The following is a 12,540-nucleotide window of genomic DNA, read 5'->3' on the forward strand; positions in this document are numbered from 1 at the left end:
AGCTGTAGTTATTACAACATAAAATAGAGTTACGTGTCAGAAGAAAACATGTATAAATTTGTAGAATTTATGATTGTCTTGTAAAAGAGGCTTCACAAGAGGGTTTTAAATAGTGTATTTCAACTTCTTCATAGAAGGCAGTAAAGATTAAAAAAAAAAAAATTTCTTACACCATGTGCATTTGCATATCTTCCTCTTTCCATTGATGTGGGCATTGATGTGTTTTTTTTCTGGAATTGGCTGACCTCAAAGTTTCTCCAGCCTGGGGTGCTGCATATGCCTTTTTTTAGCCTGGCTGTTAAGGGTTAAGAGGATAATGTAGTGTTACAAAGTTAAATCAGTAATAGTGATGAAGTAAAATACTGAAGGGAAGAGATGGGTAATGATATTCACTTAAGGAATTTAGTGACTCTGGCTTCACTCCCCTTTTTACATTAAGTGTATGTTACATATCTAATGCTGTTTGGTATTTTGATTTGATATGTATACTGTATGTAATGCAATGTAAATATATACTATTGTGGTCTTCAAGAAATCTGTATGTTTGCAGTGTTTGTATGTACATAAGCATCATGTTAGGAAACTACATGTACTCTAGCCCCCCTACTCCTTTGGTGCAGTGTTTTTATTGCCATTTGTTTAATGGCATACAGTACTTATTGAACTTTATACAGTAATGCATTGCTACATAAAGATTTTTTTTGTATGTGTTTCTCTCTCTCTCTCTCTCTCTCTCTCTCTCTCTCTCTCTCTCTCTCTCTCTCTCTCTCTCTCTCTCTCTCCAGGTTATTTGTTATAATAAGTTTGACAAAGAGAGAGAAAGGCAAGCAAATACCAAATTAAAGAAAAGATTTTTAAAAGATAAAGAAAGGGAAGCGAGAGCAAGTGCAGTTTACTAATTTAATGTGTAGTACATGTACATATGTATACATGGATGCTGCATTGCATTATTGTTTTAGGTGCAGTACTGTATGTAGTATGTATGTGTCATATATATACTGTACAAGGAGTTCTCTGCCATACTGTTTGGTACTATGTAACACAGTAAGTTCCTACCCATTTTCTTATTTTGTCTCTTAGAAAGACAATAGTCTGCACAAGATAAACAATAAAAAGACAACTGTGCTGGAACTGAGAAGGGCTTACAAGTTCTCTTTCTTCTTCTCCCCCTTCTCCATAACTGCAATATTGTTGAGATCATGAAGCGGTGAACTTGTTGGAAGAGGCATTGAGAGCTCTATTCAGATTCCTGGCTCAATGAACCTGGCACTTCGACATAAAATGCTGAGGTCGTTGTTTGTGTTTCCAAGGTGATTGACTTGAGTTATCAAGTTGGCAAAGATGTGGAAGTTGATCACCCTTTCTTTCACTCTCAGGACTTAGTTTCAAGTGTGTTACAAGGTTTGCACAGTGACAGTCCTCAAGCATCTGCGAGACTGTAGATGGCAGACTCCAGCAAATACTTTTGCAGATTCTTCAGAATTCATTTTCCCCTTGTATCCAAACCTTGCTCCTTATCCTGCCTGTCTTCAAACACCAATGTTACCTCCGCCAGGAATTACCACTTGTGTAGCCATTTGTTGAAATGGTAACACTTTGATCAGTATATTGAATGAGTGCAGTTGTAATAGGAGGCAAAACCATGACCCCAATATGACCTTAGTGTCAAGGAGAAACAAAGTTTTCACCCAATGTCTAGCAATCCCAAGGTCCTGTTTCTGATGATACATAACCACTTTACTAAAGTGGTTATGGAACCAATCAGAAATGATCTTGGAGGTGAACCAACCCTTTGCCGAATGATACAAAATCACTGGGAGGATATCCATCAACTCATGCAGGGTACATGGTTGCTTCACTTGTCCAGCTGTGACTGGTTTGCAACAATGGCTACCTTAAGCTTTGTGCATTAAGGTGGGAGGTTCATGTCATCCTTAGCGACTTTCATCCTTTTTGTGATGCTTGCAGGGGTTATCCTGTTTTAGGGCTGCTTTTTGCTGAAAATGTGCTGTTTGGGATTTGCATCAGTGAGTTAGGTTTGGCAAAGAGGAGGATAAAAGCCACTCGCTGGCTCTGTTGGGGGTGGCGCCTATGGGTTGCTGGAGTTTCATAGATAGGGGGATATGAAACTGCCTTGCTCATCTTGGGCTCCATTGGTGGAAGTGGTTTATTGTGGCAATAGGGAAGGTTTTTCTTCTTGGTCCCTCAACATTCAGGAGGATGTAGGAGGGAACCTGCACTGTTCCCTGCTCAGCTTGTATGTACATACTCTCTGAGGTAAGTGTCAAATTTCTGAGTAGTCTTGCTACAGGAATAGGTCTCCTTTGAGCTTACCCACCTCATGTGTGTGCAGTTAGTCATGCAGGTGGGAGGATTTGGTGTGGGCCAGTTCTTTCCCTCTGTCTACTGGCTAAGTGGCTACTGAGTTTAGAAGCAGAGTGATGGCAGTGTCTAGGTTAGAAGTGGTTTTGACAGCAGTCCTGCTGAGTCTCGTATCTATTTTCTGGTGTTAGGCTCATTTGGTTCTTTACAGGGCCATGAATGCACTAGGAAAAAGAAAGTTCTGATGTGACTTTTGGCTAAAGGGAAACTTGTTCTTTTCATAAGAACATTTAGGTTTTTCAGGTAATAAGGGCTGGGGTCTTTAGTTAGACCTCCTATACTTTATTCTACCAGAAAGTTATTGCCACAAGTCCCTAGACACCCTCTTGGAATTTGTAATAGCTGCCCAACATGGTATACAGGGAACTGAGCTCCATTATGGACAGAAACAGTATCTCATCTGAAGTACCCAAAGCCCACTGTAAGTCTGGAGTTTTATATATGTAATGACCAGGTTACCTTTCCCCTTATTTCCTCTTGTGACAGCAGCATTTAGAACATAGTAAATGGTGGTGTCAGTCAAAAGATACATGTGGGTGCACTTCAGGCATCCTCTCCTGGTCTGTGATGATTGGGAAGCATTGTGCTTGTCCTCTCTCCTGTGATAAAGGTGAATGAGAACATAGTAGTTTAGTCCTGAACCAATTACTTGGTAATAGCCAGAGCTAAACTTCATTCCAACGTGAAGTATCTACATGCCCACCCTTTAGTTTTATGGGTACTCTTCTACTCAGGTTCCACATATTCTAACCAACCATTTTACCGTACCAGGAGGTTACTGGAGTCATGGACATCCCTGTTTGCAAGGCAACTGGGAGCATGGCAGTCCTATGGTGGTTTCTAACTCCAGTCAGTTATGAGGACTGGCTTCTCTTCTACAGAGCAATTCTCTTGTTTAAAAGGCAATGGTTTGTATTTCCATAAGAATGAATAAATTTTCAAAGTATGATTTGTATTTCTCTCATGTATACAAACGAAAGCCTTTTATATACTAATCCCACATCATCCGCCCACTTAGCCCCTGAGGCTAAAGGAAATGTTAATGTGATGATGAATACTCTCCCACTCACTCACCCTGCTGTCTTCACCCATTAGACACCTTGTTACCAAGTTTTCAACAGCAGATTCCAGTTCATGCTGAAGGGTACCCGTATATAAAATGCTTTGCGTTCTATACCTAGGAAAATTACAGATTACTTTTAGATTTGTTATTCAGGCTTAATTGTCACTAACTGTTTTTCATTTTGTAGTTTCTCACTTGTAGAGTTGCATATTGAACTTCATATCAGTTTTTCTAGGAGAGCCAGTAATTCCTGGTGCTTATAAAAAAAAATTGTGATTGTAAAGAAGTAAGCTTTGTAGGATTGTTATGGCTTACTACATAGGAGTATTTTCCATTTTGTAGTTTCTCACTTGTAGAGTTGCATATTGGACTTCATAGTCAGTTTTTCTAGGAGAGCCAGAAATTCTTGGTGCTTGTAAAAAAAAAAATGTGATTGTAAAGAAGTAAGCTTTGTAGGGTTGTTATGGCTTACTAAAGAGGAGTATTTTTAATTATATTTTTTTTTCCACAGGCATACAAAAGTTTTGGAAACCGTGTGAAAACTTTAAAGACAAAATTATTAGAGAAAATTAAGTCACTCCCAGATCCTAGTCCAGTACCTTCACCAACCCCTGATGCTCCCTCACCTGAGAACAGTGATGATGAAGACTTAACTTTACCAGATACTGCTCAGCCAGGTAATGTGTTCTCATTATACTATATAGTATTATAGTTTGTTTTGCATCATCCATATTTTCGTTCATGTGTGGCTTAACGTGCCCTCAGAGCATACTGTATGTGACTTGTCTCCCTTTGTTCCCTTATCTTGTGGTGTTTGCATTTGTTGCCACATTTTGTAATTGTCATCATACTAGAGAGCTCTTATTTGTTTTGATAATAATATCCGCATGTAAAAGTAATTTTCACAGTTTCTTTTCTCATTGATCTGAGAGAGAGAGAGAGAGAGAGAGAGAGAGAGAGAGAGAGAGAGAGAGAGAGAGAGAGAATGTTGACGGGGTCTGGTGGAATCCATGATGAAACACGCACACACTGGCTAACAAAGAAACCCGGCTTGGGAAGGAAAGCGCAAAAGCGACAACTACTCTCTAAGGCTGTCAAAGAAAGACTGATGCGTCACAAGGTCCCAAGCCCAGTCAGTGACCAGCTTCCACCTTTTATTCGCATGAGTTGCCAGATGCCACAGATTCCTTGCTTTACAATCTTTGATTGTTTTAACTGGTTTCCAGCTGGCACTAGAAATTTATCCTATTGTTAAGACCTCAGCTTAGTTAGCTATGAAAAATACAAATTAATAAAAAATTTGTCATTTCATAATTGTTGGGTCCTGTCCCTTTTATGTAGGATTATTCCTCAGCAGATAACTGACATCAGTTGTTGAAACATTTTACAATAGTTAAATGTAGGTCAGTGGGTGAGTGGTTGTAAACTATCACTTAGATTCCATCATCAAGTACTCTTTCTGCTGTTGTATACAGACATCTAACTTTGTTCTACTTGTCTGCCTGTTAGAACTTTATCCTATTTTTTGTTCATGAAACTTACCTGACAGATATATATATAGCTGTATTCTCCGAAGTCCGACAGAATTTCAAAACTCGCGGCACACGCAGTGGGCGGCCAGGTGGTAGTACCCATTCCCGCCGCTGGGAGGCGGATATCAGGAACCATTCCCATTTTCTATTCATATTTTTTTCTGTCGCCGGTCGGTAAACACCTGTTTACAGACCTCCGCCCAGGATTTTTGGATTTGACTCGTTCTAAGTAGTATCTGGATTGACTTTTGGTTTTGACTCTGGATTGTTGGATTGGCATACGCGATAGTGGACTGTTTTTTTATTTTGGATTGGCTTTTCTGTGAACGTGATGTCGGGATCAAGTTCAGTGAGCTTCAGAGTGTGTGTGAGGAGTGATTGCAAGGTGAGGCTACCGAAATCATCGGTAGACCCCCACACAGTATGTATGGGGTGTAGGGGGCATGTTTGTTTGTTGGATGATCGTTGCATTGAATGCAAAAGTTTGACTGATGATGAATGGAAGGTGTATGAATCCTATCGGCGTAAGTTGGAGCGCGATAGGATCAGGAGGTCTTCCTCCAAGAGCGGTTCTACGAAAGGTAAGGGAAGTAACATTTCTCCTATTTTAACACCAGTAGAATTTGCTTCACCTAATCCTGTGTTGTTGCCTGAGGGCCCTAGTTCTGTGTCTGGAGAAGGTAATGCCCTTTCTCTGATTCTAGAGTCGTTACGCACTCTAGAGTCCAAAGTGTTGGCCCTAGAAAACGGCTCAAGTAAAGTGTGTGATCCTGCCCCTAGTGTTGTGGAGGGGGCGTCAGATCGGCCCCATAATGCCTCTAGGTCTAGACCTCTGTCGGACTCCCAGGACTCAGGGAGTGGGCATGTCGAAAGCCGCAAGAGGGTTACGGGGGCTCCCCACCGATCTGGCGTCCCTTCGGCAGGACCTGTTGCTACTTCCCAGGCTGCCAAGGAGCGTGCTCAGGCTCGCATCCTTAAGGACTGTTTTTCGTCCTCCGAGGCGCCCTCCCCGCACAAGGGGTGGAGCGCTCGGAGAGACTCGCGTCCGTTGAAAAGGACTTTTTGTACATGGAACTTACCCAGCAGATATATACTTAGCTATAGACTCCGTCGTCCCCGACAGAAATTCGAATTTCGCGGCACACGCTGCAGGTAGGTCAGGTGATCTACCGCCCCTGCCGCTGGGTGGCAGGAATAGGAACGATTACCGTTCTAGACCCAGATTTTCTCTGTCGCGGTAGTGTCAACATACGTTGTTGCTACCTCCTGACTTGATTTTCGTTTTTTCATCGCCATCGACCTTCTGGCTGTCTTTTGCAGGGAAGTACTGGGTCTTTGGTTTGGCATACGCTTTTATTAACTTTTAATGAATTTGGCTTCGAAATTTCGAAGAATATATTAGCGGGGAAACGACCGAATTTTTCGGCCATACGACTTACTATTTTGCAATAAGGGAAATATTGATTTTTTTTTTTTTTTCACTAATACGTGTATAAGTGTTTAGAACTTGATGAAGGAAATATAAGATCTAACTTCCTACTTTAGGAAGTCAGAAAGCATATAACTAGATACGCTTCCTTTAGAAGCTTTAAGAGCTCTCGTACTAACGAGCAGTTAGAGTATTGACAATTCTAGTAGTTGTTTGCATCATCATCACCTTCTTACTCCACAGAATCTACAAATTCATATGTGCAAATTTGAAGATAAATGGATGGAGCTCAAAAGGCGAGCTCTAAAAAGGTAAGAAGTGAATATAGTGTTCCCAGTGCAGTGGAGGGTGCGTCTGATCGGCTCCGTAGCGCTTCCAGGCCTAGACCTCTTCCAAACTCCCAGACCCAGTGGAGGAGGAAAGTCGACAGCCGCAGGAAGGTTAGGGAGAACCCCCACCGGTCAGGCGTCCCCTCGGCAGGTTCTGTAGAACGTCCCAGACTGCCAAGGATAGCCATTGATAAGGCATCCTTAAAAAGTGCGTCTCTTCATCTTACATCCGAAAGACGAAGAATGTATGTTTGGAGTGATCTAGCGCGTTCTCTGAAACTAAGAGAACACTGAGCAAGAGCCAGCCGCTGCCATGAAGCCGCGTTACCAGCAAGCTAGCTGAGGTACGTTCCTATAGCCAGCAGCGAGGCGCGTTCCAGCTAAGCAGACTAGCGCCGAGCCGCGTTTCCTACAACAAACTGCGGGAGCCGCGTTCTAGAAAATTTTTCTTGGCGCAAGGCGCACCGGCAAAGAGGACGAAGCGCCAGCCTGGCGCAAATTGCGCCAGAAAAACAGACGGCTAGAGCAAGGAGCCTTACAGTAGAGTGGCAATCAGAACGATCCTTCCATTGAACGTTCCGGGCAAGAGGCCCTTTCTAAAAGGGGTCTAGTAGGCGCTCGGGAACTGTCAGGGCGCACGGGACCTTCCACGCAAGCGGAACGTTCCAGGAGCGAGTCTCCTTTCTAGCGCGCGGAAACATTCCAGGCGCGCGGAACATTCCAGGCGCTAGGTGCAAGGATCCAGGCGCCAGAATATCCTTTCTCTATCTGCCTCGGCAGGGAAAGAAGGTAGTAGAGTATCTGCTGTATGAGAATACGATACGGCAAATCATAAGCACATACCGTAGTTACTTCTTTGCTGAGCAACTCAATTACCAGTATCCTTCCAGGAATTTCCTAGGAAGGACTACGCTTAAAGGGATTGTTAAGACAACACCTACTTAGCTTCTAGATTTATCGAAGTCTTGTTTCGCTTAGATATGCATTATAAGAACTTCCTGAAGTTCGATAATAATGTTATAAGATTCCTTTATTAAATGGAGTAGCTGGCAACTCTGGAAGAGTAGGCCAGTCGGCTAACGAGACTGCTATCGCTTAGGCACCAACGCAGTATCATGTAGGTGTCGGTCATGAGTAGGCTAGGTAAACATATGTCTCTCCTGCGGGATGGAATGAATAACTGTGTCTCTCCCCTACAATCGTGGTTTTAGCCTCGGATTGAGGGGATAGTTAAGCAAACATAAATAAAATATTGTCTGCCTTTTGCTAAGAAGCTTTCAATAAGAAAGATATTACATTTCAATGCTGTTTACCGTAGGTAACATTTTTAAAGGATTCTAACGCAGCGAAACTCTATATTGTATAATGCTCTCATGCTTACGAAAGCATGGCTTATTAGAGTACATGCTTATGAGAAGATGAATGTAGTAGAGAATTCACTTTAAGACTACGGTAGTCAGGTCAAGTCTTATGCACATACCGAGGTTAACTACAGAATTCCTAGTATCCTTACAAAGGTTTCCTAGATTTAATGCTGTTTACCCACAATGTGACAGTATTATAAAGGATTCTAATACGGCAGCGCGCGATATATATAATTCTCTCATCCTTTCGAGAAACGCACACAACCTTTTTAAATTCGGATATTGTTCAAGAGAAGGTTGGTGAGTCGGATGGGAAAACATTCTCTTAGTGGCAGAAGTTGTTTCCCTGAATGGACTATACTAACGTATATAAAAGTTTTTTCCCACTAAGACGAATTAACATGTGAAGGATGTCGGTACCATAAAAGGCATAGATGTTATGGCACATAACCTAAAGAACTAGAAGGAAGCGCCAGCCTGGCACAAATTGTGCCAGAAAGCACATCCAGAATATTTTCTCGTTTTAGCGAGTTATTAACTAAGAGTCCCCAGTAGCCTCTCGGACAGCAGGCTCGTTAACGGCAAGATTCGTTCCTGATTTCGTTACCCATTTAATCGAAAAAGGGTCGCTTACAAGGAATGATGAAATGATTTATTTTAATCACTTAGGCCAATTCCACGACTCTCTCATATCGCAAAGAGCATCGAGAATCTCTTTTTTCGCCCCGGTTCGCGTTAACAAAAGAGAACCTATTTGGGAACAGACACGGAACGTAACGATCCTTAAGAGGTTCGATGCAAGATTTTGCATGTCCGTGAGAACCTTCTCGATCGAAGATAATAACTGTTAACATATGTCTAACATTTATTGAAAAGAGTTGTGAGAACCTGCGGAAAGTCTTCTTCATAGATCTCTTTGTAAGGTAGAAGACGAACAGGCTTCCTTTAGACTGCTTCTTTTTCCTCGAACCAAGAGAGGTAGCAATATAAGACATCTTTAAATTTAAAGAAGGGGAATAAACTTTAGCCTTTTTCCCCTAGTTATAAATTCTTAACAGATATTAAGATAATTGGGCGTCAAAGGAAGAGAGGATGTATGCCTCATTTTGGCCTTAGAGTTGATTCACAAGAAGTCACGTTCTTCTCACAGCATGTTTCGTAAGGCTTTTCCAAGAGTATCTGGATATTCTATCAGAATCTATTATAAATAGACCTATAAAACCTCCTCCACTCTGAGTCTGTCCGCGTGCAGACTGACCAGAAGTGGACATGAATGAGAGGTTTTTTCAAGGTAAATGACAATAGTCATGGCTAAGACATAGAATTGCTGCAGATCGTGCTAGATGGAATGAGGAAACTGTCCTCTTCCGATACTGTTGAACCACATAGCGAGGCGGGTTGTTTTTTCTTCACTTTCAGAGGGAAGAATCACCTATGTATATATCTGCTATCAAAGAACGCAGTAAAAGGCCATACTCTGTCTCTACAAGGGAATTAGAGATAACAGAGGATTAAGCATCTTCGGGATCTTATACGATACCGCAATACTACAAGAGTAGGATATCATGTACTTCGAATGGGATTTTTTTTGTGGCCACAGATTCGTGTTCCGACAAAATGGAACTGCTCCTCATCTAACTTCTTTGAGGAAGTTTATGAAGGAATTCTTTGTTTCTCTTAACCTAAACGACCAAGAAGACAAGTGAATTTTTGTGCATTGGAATCTCGCATCAGATTCAATGGAGACTCGGCAATGGGTTCTTGCCAGCTAGTATGTCTGGCAAAAGAAATAAATCCCTCTATTCCTGACGCAACGCTTTCAGAGAGAAGTTTAGTTGCCCAGAGGGCAGGGTTACATTTTCATCTACAGAAGAAGAGATGGTTTAAACGTTTGCCTACAGAGTCTTCGGGGTGCGATGAGGGCTCAAAATGCTTCCCAGAAGGTATTCAGAAGGATACAATAAGAGCTAGAAATCAGGGTTCCGCCCAATTTCAGCTCAGAGTCTCCTTCGACTTCCAGACTCCTTCCCTTCCTTCGGGCAAGGATAGGGAAGATTCTGCAACGAGGAACCTCATCAACATGTAAGAAGAGATGCTCGTTAGCAAAAGAAGTGTTTCACGAAGGATCCTCCTCGGAGGAAGACTCTTCTCTCTCGTGTTGTTAGATATCCTGTCGTCTACTGGGTGTAGCTGACTAAAATCACCTCCCCTTGCCAGGGGCCAAAAGCTCAAAAGGGAAGAATTTCTTCCACCCTTCTCCAGTCTCCTGATAAACTATGTGGTTGTTCAGGACTCTCGGACAATGTAGCGCCAGCAAGCGCCAAAATGCCAATACAGGCGCAAAAAAACGCCAGAGGCGGACAGTTCCAAGGAACTCTGTCATGGTCGGATACTGAGAAGGAGCGGGGCCTCCAACCTGGCGCAAATGCGCCAGAGGCGAACAAATCGGACAGATATAAGAGTGTCCGATGTGGACATCGTCAGACAGCCTAGAGACTCTTCCAGCTCGAAGCTCCAGCAAGTGTGGAGGAGCCAAGCCAGGCGCGAGGCGCCAGCCAGGCTCTAGGAGCCAGCCAGGCTCTAGAGCCAGCCAGGCTCTAGGAGCCAACCAGCTCTAGGAGCCAGCCAGGCTCTAGGAGCCAGCCAGGCTCTAGGAGCCAGCCAGGCTCTAGGAGCCAGCCAGGCTCTAGGAGCCAGCCAGGCTCTAGGAGCCAGCCAGGCTCTAGGAGCCACCGCCAGGCTCTAGGAGCCAGCCAGGCTCTAGGAGCCAGCCAGGCTCTAGGAGCCAGCCAGGCTCTAGGAGCCAAGCCAGGCTCTAGAGCCAGGCAGGTCTCTAGGAGCCAGCCAGGCTCTAGGAGCCCGCCAGGCTCTAGGAGCCAGCCAGGCTCTAGAAGCCAGCCAGGCGCCATCCAGGTGCCAGGCTCCTTCAAGGCTAGGCTCCAGTCAGGATTGAGGATCCATCCAGACGCAAGGCTCCTTCCAGTAAAGAGAAACCTAAAGCTCTGTCATGTAAGAGGGCTAGTCCCCATTGATATGATACAGGTAAGGCTCTGCCATGTAAGTGGGTCAGCCCCCATTGGCACGATCCGAGAAGGCTCTGTCGTGTAAAGCGGGGGGCTAGCCCCCATTGACATGATCCAGAAGGGTTTGTCAGTCATAGGTCCCTACCTCGCTGAAACTCTTGAGGCATGCAGACTCATAGACAGTAATCATGAAGTCTTCTGCCAGGCTCCAGGTGCCTTCCAGGCGCAAGGCACCAGCCAGACGCAAGGCTCCAGCCAGGCGCGAGGCGCTAGCCAGGAAGGAGGAGCCAATCAGGCACCAGCAAGGCGCGAGGCGCCAGCCAGGCGCAAGGCGCCATCTAGGCGCGAGGCTCCAGCCAGGCCCTAGGCGCCATTCAGGCGCAAGGCTCCAGCCAGGCGCGAGGCGCTAGACAGGCGCTAGGCGCCTGCCAAGCGCTAGCCAGGGCTCCAGGCTTCACCCAGAAGAGATTCTATATCAAAGAACGCCCTGGCCTTCTTTGAGACATTGTGATCCCTCCTAAGCACTTGATAAGTGCATTGATGATTCCTTCAAACAGCTGAGAATTAAAAGCGCATGAAGTGCGAGCTTTTCGAATTCTTGTTCTTCCCTAACAATATGTCATAAGGACATATTAGCTGTCACATACGGGAGATGCAACTCTGTGTTGACTTCCCATTATCCGAAGGATGTCAAGATAACCTTCGAGGGATCCTTCTCTCTTGGTTGATACGTGTCTGCGGATACATTGCTGGGATAGGGAGCAGATACTGATCCTTAACTAGTGAGTTAAATTTTATTTAACGTCGTGTTTTTTCTTTGGGTTGTTTGAAAGGAGTTTGTAGATAACTCTTTTCAACTTAAGCACTAACCCTCGTGTTAGGATCAGGTGATCGGGATCGGTGTTTGTGCTTCCTTAATTATGCCACTAGGCATAGGCATAGTTGTCATGTAAGAGGCTCTGTCGAGTAAATGGATAAGACCCCATCGACAGACCCACAAGAACTCTTAGCCATAGGTCACATCCTCGCTGAGGCTCTTGAGGCGAAGCAGATTCCTAGGCATTAGCCATGGAGGCTTCCGCCTGATCAAGTAGGAACCAAGGTTTTATTTATTTATTACCTATAACGTATGTTGTTTACCTGTCTATTCAGTAAATAGTTGTCTCTTTTCCCACCACCACCAAGGGTGTCAATCAGCTAAGTATATATCTGCTGGGTAAGTTCCATGTACAAAAATGATATTGTTAAGATACAATAAAGTTTTGTACATACTTACCTGGCAGATATATACGATTGATGGCCCACCCAACCTCCCCTCAGGAGACAGGTGGAAGAGAAAATCTGGGTCTAGAACGGTAATCGTTCCTATTCCTGCCACCCAGCGCAGGGGCGGTAGATCACCTGACCTACCTGCAGCG

General features: G+C 44.0%; 1 protein-coding gene and 1 long non-coding RNA gene across 3 annotated transcripts in view; both read left to right on the plus strand.

The window, feature by feature from the left end:
- LOC135213714 (regulation of nuclear pre-mRNA domain-containing protein 2-like) overlaps positions 1-4,172 on the plus strand; it is a 37,220-nt gene extending 33,048 nt beyond the window's left edge. Inside the window, exon 6 of the mRNA XM_064247824.1 lies at positions 3,957-4,172. Coding sequence (XP_064103894.1) covers positions 3,957-4,157 — 201 coding nt within the window. The 3' untranslated portion in view covers positions 4,158-4,172. The remainder of the gene's footprint in view (positions 1-3,956) is intronic.
- The window catches only part of LOC135213716 (uncharacterized), a 113,367-nt gene that overhangs the window by 33,334 nt on the left and 67,493 nt on the right, over positions 1-12,540 (plus strand). The window lies entirely within an intron of this gene.

Source organism: Macrobrachium nipponense, chromosome 43 (assembly GCF_015104395.2).
Source record: "Macrobrachium nipponense isolate FS-2020 chromosome 43, ASM1510439v2, whole genome shotgun sequence".
Taxonomy (NCBI): Eukaryota; Metazoa; Arthropoda; class Malacostraca; order Decapoda; family Palaemonidae; genus Macrobrachium; species Macrobrachium nipponense.